The following is a 12,766-nucleotide window of genomic DNA, read 5'->3' on the forward strand; positions in this document are numbered from 1 at the left end:
AATCTCTTTCTGTCCATCCATCTATCCAACACATGCACACACCAGCCAAGATGTTTACACACACACACACACACACACACACACACACACACACACACACACACACACACACACACACACACACACACTTATACATTCAAACAGATCTGTGAGAGGAGAGGAGTGTATGAATGGACAGATTAATCAGATTATAGCTGAGACACACTTAAACAGCCTGTTCTGTGGATTAGCTACGGTCCTGCCTACTCCCTGTCAGAATAAAAATTGTATTAGAAGAGAGAGGTGTGTGTGGGGTGTGTGTGTGTGTGGGTGGGGGGGGGGGGGGGGGGGGGGGAGGGGGGGGGGCTGAACTAGACAATATATCATCCTACACACACACACAGATGTATAGATTTGTGTTCACATTTTCCTGTTGTGTTATTTAAAATATGAGTGATGGTACATCTTGGACTTCTTTAAGAACTAAAAAAAGAAAATGTTCAGGATTTAGGTGAATGATAAGAAAAAGAAATGAGCCCATGTGAAGTGTGGACTGACTGGATAAACATTTCTCTATAGATTTGACCATGAAGAAGTTTCGATTTCCCCCTTTCAGAAGTTCAAAGAGTTGCTGTTCTTTATGTGCAGCAGGACAGCAAATGGCAGCCAGTCACCGGGGCTTTGTCTGACTATTGACACCAGAGAGATGCCGAGAGGGAGGACGCGAGTGTGTGCGACTGTTCAGGGGCTGGAGGACAGCCTGACAACAACAAAGGACCAGCTTTAAGCCTGTCTCCTGTGATTTTCCAACTCAGCGAAAAGCTATTGTGGCACAGAAAAAAAGTTAAGTTAAAAAGCTTAGCATGGTATGTGCTAACAACTGCCTGCCGCTTGTGTAATACAAGCAAATACTTTTTGAGTAGCCACAGTTGCAGTCTTTGGAAGGGCAACCGTCGCTGTGTCTGCAGCCGGTGGGCAGGTCAGTGGTGTGATCTGCTGCTCTGTACGATCAGTTAGGATGTGAAAGATTCATCCCTTAATGTGGCTCTGTGTCAATATTGGAAAGGAATTGTGAACTTTCTTTCTACTCCATCGTTCAAATCTTACTTCAGTCAGCCAGTCCATGACCTCTCCTGGAGTGTGTGTGTGTGTGTGTGTTATTGTGCTCCATGTCGACACTTAATGCAGTGTGTCCTCTGTAATTGCAGTAAATTTCTGATCATCTGTCATCCAATTTCACCGTCCTGTGTATGTGGTGTGTGTGTTTATATAAGACTGCAAACCAGATGAGTTTCTTTGATGACTACTTCTGTGCTCCCAGTGGTCGCTGAATGACACACACACACTTAAACACACACGGAGTAGTGCAAGCAGGGGCAACTGGGACTAAATCCAGACTGGTGGTTTCTCTCTTCAGCTATAAATACCCCTGTGCTTAAAACAAGATCTCACACTCACACACACACTCACACACACACACACACACACACACACACACACACACACACACACACACACACACACACACCAATAGGAGCATAGAAAAAAGCATTAATTCAGAAACACATAAAGATGCAGACTAAAGTAAATACACACACGCACATATGCAATCCCTCTCTCTTTCATTCATACACACACACACACGCACGCACATATTACAATACACACAAGGAGATGGGTCTGGCCTCAGAGGAGGCTAGCTAAGCGTTCTATGATTATGGGGTGTGTCTTTGTCTCATTTAGTGGTTCCACAAGGAGACAGTCTTCTGCTGTGTCAGACAAACACACACACACATACACTCTCTCTCTCACACACACACACGCACACAAATGCAAAACACTTACTATACTATCACTAAGTGACATCAAATCCCTCAGCTTCAATTTTCCAGATTACTTTTTTAAAATAACCTACAAATGTAAGAACGGCCGAGTATTCATGCTTTGCTAATTTACACAGCTTTTAAGAGCATGTTGCGTACTTCTCATAATCCCGCGTTAAGCAGAAAGGGAAAAACAAGCATTCAACACCAGATGTGCCGTATTTCATTCCTTTTTTTTTTATTTTGGAAAAATATTGCGCCTTTTTTCCAGTATTAAAAATGACAGGCTCTGTACATCAGACTTTTCTCTTAAATACAACACAGTCACAGTGGTCTCAAGTGCCTAACACATACATGCATACATACTTACATACATACATTATCTGCCAGATAAAAAAAAGAAATCCAACTTAAATTATAACAGGATTAATTAAAAAAATCACAATGAAATGGAGCACAAATAATTACATAATTAAATTAAAAGAATACATCTTTCTTTAGATAACAAATAAAATAAAAACAAATGACCTCAACCAACGGCAGGCAGGGTGATGGTGTCCTTGAACTGGCTAACAGTGGAAGAGTGAAGGGAGTGGAAGTGAGCAGTGCATTCAATGACACAGGCGTGAACTCTCCTACATGCACACACAAACACACATACAACCACACACTCGTGCTGTCTCACACACATGCACGCTCACGTCTATAGTGCAATGAGGTCTTGGCAGTTGAGACTAGTCCTTTACAGTTCGGCCTACTTGGAAAAATCAACAGCATCACTAGAGGTCAGGAAGAAAAAGACCAAACTGTCAATTTGAGCTGCTGATGCAATTTCACAAAATTCTGGAAATGTTCTGGAAAGGGATGTGCAGCAAATTCAAACAGAAATCATACACGAACTGATAACTAAACTTCAAATATTTTTGTTTTGAGTTCTTTCATCTGGATTTTTTCTTCTTGGTTCGTCCTCTAATGCCAAAAGTGTTTCCTAAGTTGCTCTGTCCAAAACATTTCCCTGTGTGTCACAACTTTCAGGGGTCAGAGGCCAGTATGGCCCAACAGAATCCATGTTGGATCGATCTGCAGTCACTACTGGAGTCTTTAGTTCTTTAGTTTGTGCTGAGAACCAGCTCAGCATTGTTTCTGTCAGTGCTGCAGAGGAAAAGCTGTTGAGCTGCTACAGAAGTAGTCCCACAGTTTTATTTGTGTCAAGAAAGCTCAGACTGTAATTTATATTTAATGACTAGATTGTAACAGTTTAATGTTTCTACAACTCTGCTCTCTGCTCTGCAGCACTGCACAGAACTCGAACTACTCATTATCCATGACAGATTTTACACTGCATTGTAAAACACAGCACATAGCAGTACTACAACAGTACTATAAAAATTCTCAGTACTCCAAAGGTACTTCACTGTTCATTCAATCAGTACCCCATGGTACTACAATATCAACTGTCGACATACAAGTCCATATTCCACTGATTGGAGTTCATCCTGTTACAAGCAGTAAATCATCTTGAACTGCAGACGTCTTCATCAGTTTGCCAACAGTCTTCACTGGACTAGAAAAGTACTCAGCCAACGCTGTTTCTGTACAAAGTTCGTAAAAGCGCTCGCATTGCCTCCTGGTACTCCGTCCGTAGTGTTGAGTCAACATTAGACCTACATCCATCCAAGAAATATCCAGAATTCACCCGTAGTACTACCGTAGTACTAAGTCCTTGCCAAGTGGGCTCATCAGCACCTTGGCTCAAAGTCCTCTGGTAAATCCGAGGGAACAGCAGCAAACAGCAGGAGTAAAACCTCCTGGAGACAAGCTGAGCTCTACTGCTCAGGGCTGGTGTATGTGGACCACCACCTGGTTTTCACTGGTATCATACCTGTAATACAGAAGGGACAAAGTCAGTCTTTGGAACTGCAGTTTTTGTGTGTTTTATGGGCGTTTGGGTCTATTTTTGCATACTCACCTCTGTGGCAATGATGCATTCATCTTTCTGGTCTGATATGACGTAAACAGACTGGTATTTGGTGTCACTGGTGCACTGGTACCTGCTGTCACCGGGACCATTGTATTCAACATCACTGGTTGACTGGAATTTAACGTCGCTGGTCGACTGATATTTAAGATCGCTCGCTGCGTGACAGTTCAAATCGGTGGATGAGTGATATTTTGCTTCACTGCAGCTCGGTGACTCGGCCACAGGTTTCTTTTCTGATGCATCACTGTGGGATAAAAAAGGACAGAGAAATTCAGAAATGTTGTCCTTCATGCAACAAACGCTTTCACAGTGATTAAGGGGACATCTGCATGAAATAATTCCAACCGTTAAGAATGTATTTTGATTGGTTGTGTACCTGTTTTTCCTCTTCCTGTATTGTTCCTCTGTATCTGACTCATCCAGCATTTCACATTTGGCCTCTGGCTCTTGGTGACCCTCCTCTTTACATGGTGGCAACTCCTCAGGTTGAAGCTCATGGACCAGGTTGTACTCCACGCTAGGGTACCGAGATTTAAAGCCATTCTTCTCTGTTCCGTTGAGCCCACCGATTCCACTCAGACCTCCGAGAGATCCAGTGAGATCCGAATGATAATCTGCCTTCTTGTTGGTGTTTTTAATTGATGTTGTCATCAGAACTCCCAGTTCCTTGTCGCTGCGGAGACAGTTGTTGGTGGTTGTCAAGTTGTTCATGGTCTCGTGGCTGTCACTGTGGACACTGTCACTGTGATGACTGTGCCGCTCCTGCAGTTTTACCCGAATGTAGACCACCAGCACAGAGCATCCGATCAAGATCACAAGAACCAGGAAGACGCCGGCGCACACGGCCGCCCAAGGGAATCCTCCATTGTCATCCTCCTCATCATCAGGATTTTCACTTCCAGAGTATATTCGATCGGGTCCATCCACAATCTCTGGTAAGAGGAACTGACAGTTGTGACCGCCGTAGCCGGGCACACAGGCACACATATAGCGGCTGCCTCGCTCATGACAGGTGGCTCCATTGTGGCAGGGGTTGTGTTTGCATCGGGAGACAGGGGAGCTGCAGTTTTTGCCAGTATAGCCTGTGAAAATAGTAGGGTTTAAGAATCTGAGAAAATGACACTAAGCTGCATAAAAACTCATGTAAACATAAAGAAATTTGTCAAGAGTTGTCTTACCTGGGGGGCAACTACAGGTGTAGCCACTTCCTGTTTCCTGGCATGTCCCACCATTCTGACAAGGAAAGGAGAGACAATATCCAGAGACGCTGCTCCCGCTTTCCTCACAGTTAGGACCTGAAAACCCTTCAGAACACTGACAGAGGTAGGAGTTCACCAGATCCACACATTCTGCACCTGCAGAGGGGAGAGGGATTAAGAGAAAGACCAGTGATTAGTCTCTGGATGTTTTAACCCTGGGTTCAATTGTAGGTTTAGGTGAAGTTAAAATCAGTAAATGTACCATTTAAACAGGGGTTGGACGAGCAGTGGTCAATTTTCTTCTCGCAGTTGAAGCCAGCATATCCCGTCGGGCACTGACAGAAGTAGCCACCTTCCGGATTGTCGACACAGTGTCCGCTGTTGAAGCAAGGCCCGTCTGCACAGGTGTTGGCACTTAACTCACAGTTGTTACCATAAAAACCAGGTGGGCATGTGCACTTATATCCATTGTCATTGTCCTATATTGGAAAGAATGTAAACAGTCACACACAGGTTTCTTGTTTCCACATCATCTCTCTTTCTGTCTTCCTCTCCTGTGATACTCACAGTGCAGCTGCCTCCGTTGCGACATGGACTTCCGGAACATTCACTGACTTGGATCTCACAGCTGGCGCCTGTGTATCCAGGTAGGCAGGAACAAGTGTAGCTGCCCTGGCCAGTGTTAGTGCAGGTGGCGCCGTTAAGACAGGGTTTGTGGTGTGTACAGTAGTTCAGATCTGGAAACACGAACAATAACCAACCGTTACAAAAAATATAGTTTAAACCTAAAGCAAAGAGGGTCCAAGCGGGAATTAAGCATGTAGTAAATGTGTCAGTAAACTCACCCTGGTTGCAGAAAAGCCCACCCCAGCCCTCCTGGCAGTTACACTGCCAAGGCTGTTGGCAGGTGCCATGGAGGCAGCCAGGGTAACGGATGCAGTCATCACAGTAACGCCCACTAAAGCCCACACGACACCTGTGAACACGACAATTATTTAACACTAATAGTAACAGAAGAAAATATATTGAAACACTGTCATAAATTATAATTAATATAATTTATGGAAACTTAAATATACTTTTCTGGACTTACTTGCACTCTCCTGGTTTATCACAGAAACCGTGTTCCTCATCACATCCAGGAAGGCAGATTGCTAAAGAGAGGAAACATGCACGGTTATAGGTAACCCACTGTAAATGAGGCGTGTTTGCACTCCATCGATCTTCCAATCACTTTAATTCCTTTTCAAGTCACTGACAGCTTGTCTAACAGTCCATCTGGTTGGCCCTCAGGCCTTTTTATCTATTTGGTGGAGTCATTCATCTTGTCTGGTGCCATGTTTGTCTGCCGAATACGTTCACCTGCTCAGGCATGTCTCTAGAGTATCTTTATTCTCTATTATTAAGAGGCTTAATTCACCAGTCTTTATGGTTAAAGGTCTTTTGGAGGTCTTCTTAGCACTTATAATGCAAAAGAGTAAAATTTGGAGGGTAATTGGTGTCACTGGGTCACTCTTGTGAACAGGCTGACATTTGCTGGTTTCTTCATTGCTTCAAAAGTTGTTGAAAATGCTACCGTTTTGGCCTTAATACCCACACAAGGAGCTACGTCAGTTTTGGTCACCAAACGAGGGGGATGCAGCCAACAAGCCCTCTCTTTTAACATGGTTGTTCTCCCATACAAAAGCCTCCCACACAAAGCCTCCTTTCTCCCCTTGACTGTGGGTCAGAAGTCCTTTTTCTCACCCTCAGCCCCTCTCTTTCCATATCCCTCCCTCTTCTTTCTGATCCTCCTTTTTCCTCGTTTACTCTCCCATCCACCTATCCCCTCCTCTCATCTTCCTCTCCTATCCTTTCCCTTCTTCTGCTCATCCTGTCTCTCCTCACTCCCCCCCCCCCCCCTCCTCCTCCTCCCCCAAGGGCCAGCTGGTCTGTGTGGAACTAACCACCAGACAGCTGCTCCATTGTCTCCTCTCACCGAGCAGCTGCCCCCTCCACAACAATACACAACCGTGCTCGGCCAATCAACAGCCTGAACCACAACAATACAGGACCCCCACTTGGCCAATCGGGGAGGAGGTTTTGGGCGAGGAGGCCCCAGTGGTCTAATGGAAGGCACGCGGCGTGTGAATTACTGAGGAGCCACTGCGGCTCATTAGAATGGAGGCCTCTGGTGCTATGGGATAACTAACTGACGCCTGTTGCACACGGGCCCCGCATTATGAGGTGAAAAAAAAAAGTCCCCAAACAATACAGAGAGGCAAATGACTGTTGGGAAAATTAACTTTGAAAAGTAGTTTATAAACTGTAGAAACTTAAAACCCCTTAAAGCTTATGTGTTTTTCATTTTAAAAGTTAAAGAACTATTTTTTTAAGATGGCAGTAATTCCAGACTAAGCCGGAACTAGTGTTAACACGTCTCACTTGTGAGGCAGTATTTTGGAATCAGGCACTTTGTGTAAACATCACCGCTTGCTGCTAATGATCGTGCCACTCCTTCAGCTTATCTAAGCAGCTGCCATTGGACTGAAATTTTAACTACTGCATTACCACTAACCTGAAGGTGTTTGTGCTTGCCAACTATATCTCTCAGTTATGGATATTCCTCACATTGCTCCATACAGACTTACTGACATTGCTTGATTAAAACCAAAACCACTCACGTTCAGTGCAGTATTGTCCCTTCCAGCCAGAGTTGCATATGATCTCTCCACGCTCGCCGCAAGTGAAGTGTCCGAAAGCATCATCTCGCGGGCGGCAGAAAACAGAGCAGCCTTCGCCGTAGTAGTGCTCATCACACAGGAAGCGGTAGGAGTATCGCAGCTCAGTCTTGCCAGCTGTCTGCACATCACTGAACCACTCTTCTCCCACACTGAGGTGACGCTGAGTGGCGATCCTGCTGATCAGACGCTCTGGGTTGTCTGAAAAAGTAAATCACACAGCTTGTTGTGAGTCACATGTTGTTGTTGTGAAGCATGCTTTTTCTGCAGAGCGTAGGACAGGGTAGGACCCTTTCATTCACATGAAGCTGTCAGTTATATTCCTTTGTTTACTACAGATTTTAGGTCTTGTGGAAGCATATGTGCTTACGCTCCTGCAGAATGACAGCCACACATGTTTTTGAAAAGGAGCCTGTCGTGCAGTGAAAAATAAAAGGCCAAGGGGTGAAATCTGCTGTCTGGCTTGCAACAATGCTTTTCTTGTGAACTGTTTTTTCCAAATAGAGACAGATTACACCATAAAACCTCAGTGCAATGATAAGATGATGGCTTAAAGATGACAACAGCAAATCTCACCACAGAGACAAATCTGAGAATGCCTATTATCACGAGACAAGTGAATCCACACAGGAAATTGTGCCATTATATGCAAAAACCCAAATTTTATGCCAGAACATCAAAAACACACTGGACGTTTGCCTCACTGAGATGTAGTATTAGCTGATTCCCCACACTATAATCAGCAGACGTTTAGAAATGATTAACCCTTATTTACTTTTCAAGGGAAGGTGTGTGCCTCAAAAAGTTGGATCTTAATTCTTATTAAAATGGCTGAAAGGAGAAAAATATGACCTGACATTTGAAAGAAAACCAGGAAAACCTATTTGCCTTCTGCTCTGTCTTTGAGTTACACTACTGCCTTTTCTTGCTGTCACCCACCTGTTGTCAGGTCGTCCAGGGAGTCGGTGTGGAGGGCTTCAATTATCAGTGAAAACGTCCCCTGAGGAGAGACAGAGAGAGAATCAACAGCTGCTTAGCCTACAGGCCTCCCTCCCTTCAGAGCAGGCGGGCCATTAGCAGGCCTCCCAATAAACTTCACAGCCTAATTCTCGTGTTGATTAGGTGCCTAATAAGGCCCGGTACCTGCTCTCCTTTTCACACCCCTGCCCATATCACACTCTGACACCGCTGTAAAACCAAACGAGGCGGAATTTCACGCTGTGCTGCCAATGATGTGCCAACTCAGAGGATGTTAAATTTCCCACCACGGCTGGTCGGAGGAGAGAGACGTTTGGTGAACACCCCCACATCTCTCTCTCTCTCTCTCTCTCGCTCTCTCTCTCTCACACACACTCACACACACACACACACCCTCCTCCCCTCCCCGTTTTATCCCACCAAAGAGCACAGAAATACTACAATAGCCCCTCTCACACACTGCTGACAAAGACCCTCACAAGTGTGGAGTTTGAGAGCATCTGTTGCGTTCTGCACTCTTCAAAGCTAATACATCTCAGTCTGTCAATGCCCTTCATTACTCAAAGTTTATGGGACAGAGAATACCTCAAAACTACGACTTCAAGTTTCGGGGGTGGGGGTAACTGTATAATTACCAACAGTGAAAATTGACGCATTGGGCCCGAAAAAACAAACAAACAAAAATAGTAAATGCACAAAACTGAGCTCTAGACTGCAGCTTATCATTATTTCCACAAAATTATTAATAATATTACCGATGATATGTCCTGCTTTTACTTACTGGCCATGTGAAACCGAAGGAAAAGCGGATCGGGTTGGTGAAGCTGTCCGCGTTGGTCTCCGGGACCTGGAAGGAGTTGGAGCCGAGGACGGGAGTCACAGTCCCCCCATACGTGCAGGGAGGCTCTGGGGAGACGTTGGCCTGATAATGCTTCAGACAGACCCGAAAGAAAGTTTTGCACTCACACTGCTGCTGGCCCTGCAGGTGAGTGGGGCAGCAGTTGGCATTCCCAGTTATCCCCTTCTTGTTGAGGAACTCCTGCAACTTCAGCTCAAACACGCCCGAGCACAGAACCTATAACACACACGCGCGCGTAATCAATCAATCGATCAATCGAGAGTATTTGAGGCAGGACCCTTGAGAATCAATCTTAAGCTGTTTGTATTCAAAAATATGTGCAGAGGGTATTTTAATACCCTTTAATGTTAAAGCTTGCTTTCATCGGACCTACCTGGCAGGTGAGTACGGTGAGACTGACAGCCAGGAGCAGACACAGGCGTCCCATTGTGTTGACAGCCCCTCAAAACCAGTGAAAGCTCCACAAGTCCGTGCAGCCCGGCTCAAACACTCATGGAGAAAGTCCTGTAAAACCTTCCCAGTGTCTCGCACTCAAGGTGAGTCTTTGACGCGCAGTGGGGGTGGGAAGAGGAAGTTGAAGTGAAACTTTTCCTTTTGGTGCGTCTGTCTTCCGCCTCTATATTTTCCAATACACTGCGAAAGTTTGTGACAGAAAGGCTGTTGCAGTGCAAAGTAATCCCCAGCAGACTGATCCACTCGAAGAAACGTGAATGAAATCCCCGATGGAAAGAGTTAATTCCAATCAGTCGGTGAAGAAGCAACTCTTGATGGGCTTGTTTGTTTTTCCACTTGATTGATCATGATATGCTGATCCTAAAAACAGAAAACAAATCTGCGGTCCTCTCCGTTTTCCTTGGTGTGGCAGTGCGTGTGTCTGATGGGTCTACTGCCCCGTGCAGGGTTTTATACGGGGCCGGCAGGCGAAGGGTAATAAGATGCAAATGAGCCCCTCTGCTCCTCTTCTTCCCCTCCCTCCACCACCACCACAAGTCCGCCCAGGGGCCATCACAAAGAAAGGGAAGGGGGAGGTAGGGGGTGCACACAACTTTTCTAAACCCGCCCCCCTCCTCTCTTTTTCTCAAAGGGATGGACCAAATGGCTAGTGAGCTGTTAAATGTGCAACAACCCCATGCTTCCCCCGATGCCTCCCTCTTCTAGGACGCACTGGGCCCATTTACATTCCGACAAATTATTTTACCTCTGGACAAAATCCTCCATCAAGCGATTTATACACATGGTGCAGCCAGACGCACCGTGGCTTCTTATATTTGAGGGGCTATGGTAAAGGTTTGGCCTGGCTCGTTCCTTGGATGGCCAGCCGGCCAGCCAGCCGTCCCAACTGCGTTACAACGACCATCTGCTCCGCTGCATTCCTATGGTGTTACCCCTGCCGTGGTTTTCACAATGCCACACCCCCAAAACAAGTCGCTCTATTCTTATTATTTTATCTTTATTTCTTGGCTTAGAGACCTACAGCCTTTCTCCCCACTTGCGCCCTCATTATAAAAACATTGCTGCTGTTTTCCTAATGTAGGCTGCACCAAGTGTGCTGTTATTTTAATACCCACGTCTTGATAAAAATGTGACTGACGAGTCTCTTCTTCAAAACAGCATTGAATATTAGAACTGTGATACCCAGAAAGAGCTTCATTTTAACTCATTACGATTTTTTAAATGAATACAATCGATTTCCTCTAATCGTTAATAGATTTTGAACCATTTTGAGTGGATAATGACCAGCTTTAGGTGCTCGAGAATATAAAAAAATCTCCGAGAGTGCGCTCAGTGGCCTCAGGCGAACACACCAACCGTATTTGTAGGCATGCCTGCCTATTTCCCTTACTTGCAGTTTGATAGAGACAGTAAAAAAAACAAAAACAAAAAAAACTTGGTGGTGTGTCACTCGCGTGGCTGTCATTAAGGGACTTTATGGGGGAAAGGAGGGAGAATATGAGGCGGGGGGAGGGGGGAGTCATACTAGGAGTAAAGTTTTTTTTCTCTTTGTGCTTTCAGCTGTATGGTAATTGGGACGGCAGCACCTGCTCTCCCACAATAATACAGCACCAGAGAGAGAGAGAGAGGGAGAGAGAGAACGAAGGGGAAAACATGGCCGGGTGTATAAACAATAATCTTACAATGTGTTTTATAATAAAACATCATATTAACGAAATACAGTCAGATTATATTAGATGCTGCAGACCATCACCCTATTCACGCTACAGTGTAAGTCAGAGAGTGTGCTCGCTATACACCAGGTTGGCAACACAACTTGCGCAGGGTCCACTGTCTAATTTGCATATGTGTGTATATCCGCAGAAAAATGTGGGCAAGAATGCGCACTTGTTGGCGTGATTTATTCTGAGCTTATCTCTGGCATTCCCAACTGTGCTGTGATTCTTTACCAAGTCATTAATGTCTCACGGGATTACATATATATCTAAAACAAAATTAGCAACCCTGCAGGAAAGCAGTAATTAAGCAATTGTTTTTCAATATAGATAGAAATGAAAGGCTCCAAAGATAGCTGTTATGTAAAAAGACGATTTCCGATGTGATTTTATGTCCAATATGTTTACTTACATTGATACATAGACCACAGTCATCAGGATTTACGAAGGAATTATACATAAAATAAAGAAATTACATGTTTCACGAGTATTTTTACTCTAGTTAATGTACCTATATTATTATCAGCCCAGCCCTTATTGAACTGTTATGTTGTGTTTGTTGAAAATTATGCTGCCCTCTTTGCCAGAAGTCTGTTGACAAAGACATTTTAATGTCATTGATACTTTTTACTTAGATAAAAGAAGTTTATATAAAAATCATTTGGCTAAAACCTGATTGCAGCTTCTACTGTACCGTACATGGTGTTACATATGAGAGATATGTTTGGCAGACTGAATACCGACTTATACTTATCTATTTATTTTCGGACATTTCAGTTCATTCACTTTAGGTTCCGCCCGTTTTATGTAACACCACATTTTCAAAACAAATGAAAACCTTTAAATGCGGTTTGAGCAGCAGTCAGACTCACTGAAGCACTGAGTCCTCTTCTAATGTTTACAGACAGTAGCGCGCACTCACAAGGGCGCGCGCACTGGGAGATTTTTCTAGGGGGGGGGGGCTTAATTAAAAACTCTAATGGAAGCTACTCCGTCTGCATATCATTACTGCTTTGGTTTGCCGCGGTACACAAACAAGGCCTTCATTCACACTCCACA

The 12,766-nt window shown here is 44.6% G+C and overlaps 1 protein-coding gene across 1 annotated transcript; it reads right to left on the reverse strand.

Annotated features, from left to right (window-relative positions):
- Positions 1-2,024: 2,024 nt before the first annotated feature.
- Positions 2,025-10,402, reverse strand: dldh (dihydrolipoamide dehydrogenase). Its single transcript, XM_006779953.3, has 12 exons — positions 9,913-10,402; positions 9,462-9,755; positions 8,642-8,702; positions 7,646-7,903; positions 6,076-6,136; positions 5,828-5,958; positions 5,550-5,719; positions 5,245-5,461; positions 4,962-5,138; positions 4,160-4,865; positions 3,772-4,027; positions 2,025-3,684 (listed from the first exon to the last, which is right to left on the reverse strand). Exons 1-12 carry the CDS (start codon positions 9,964-9,966, stop codon positions 3,679-3,681), a joined length of 2,391 nt encoding a protein of 796 aa, XP_006780016.2. The 5' UTR covers positions 9,967-10,402; the 3' UTR covers positions 2,025-3,678.
- Positions 10,403-12,766: the final 2,364 nt, after the last annotated feature.

Source organism: Neolamprologus brichardi, chromosome 1 (genome assembly GCF_056152115.1).
Source record: "Neolamprologus brichardi isolate AB-2024 chromosome 1, ASM5615211v1, whole genome shotgun sequence".
Taxonomy (NCBI): Eukaryota; Metazoa; Chordata; class Actinopteri; order Cichliformes; family Cichlidae; genus Neolamprologus; species Neolamprologus brichardi.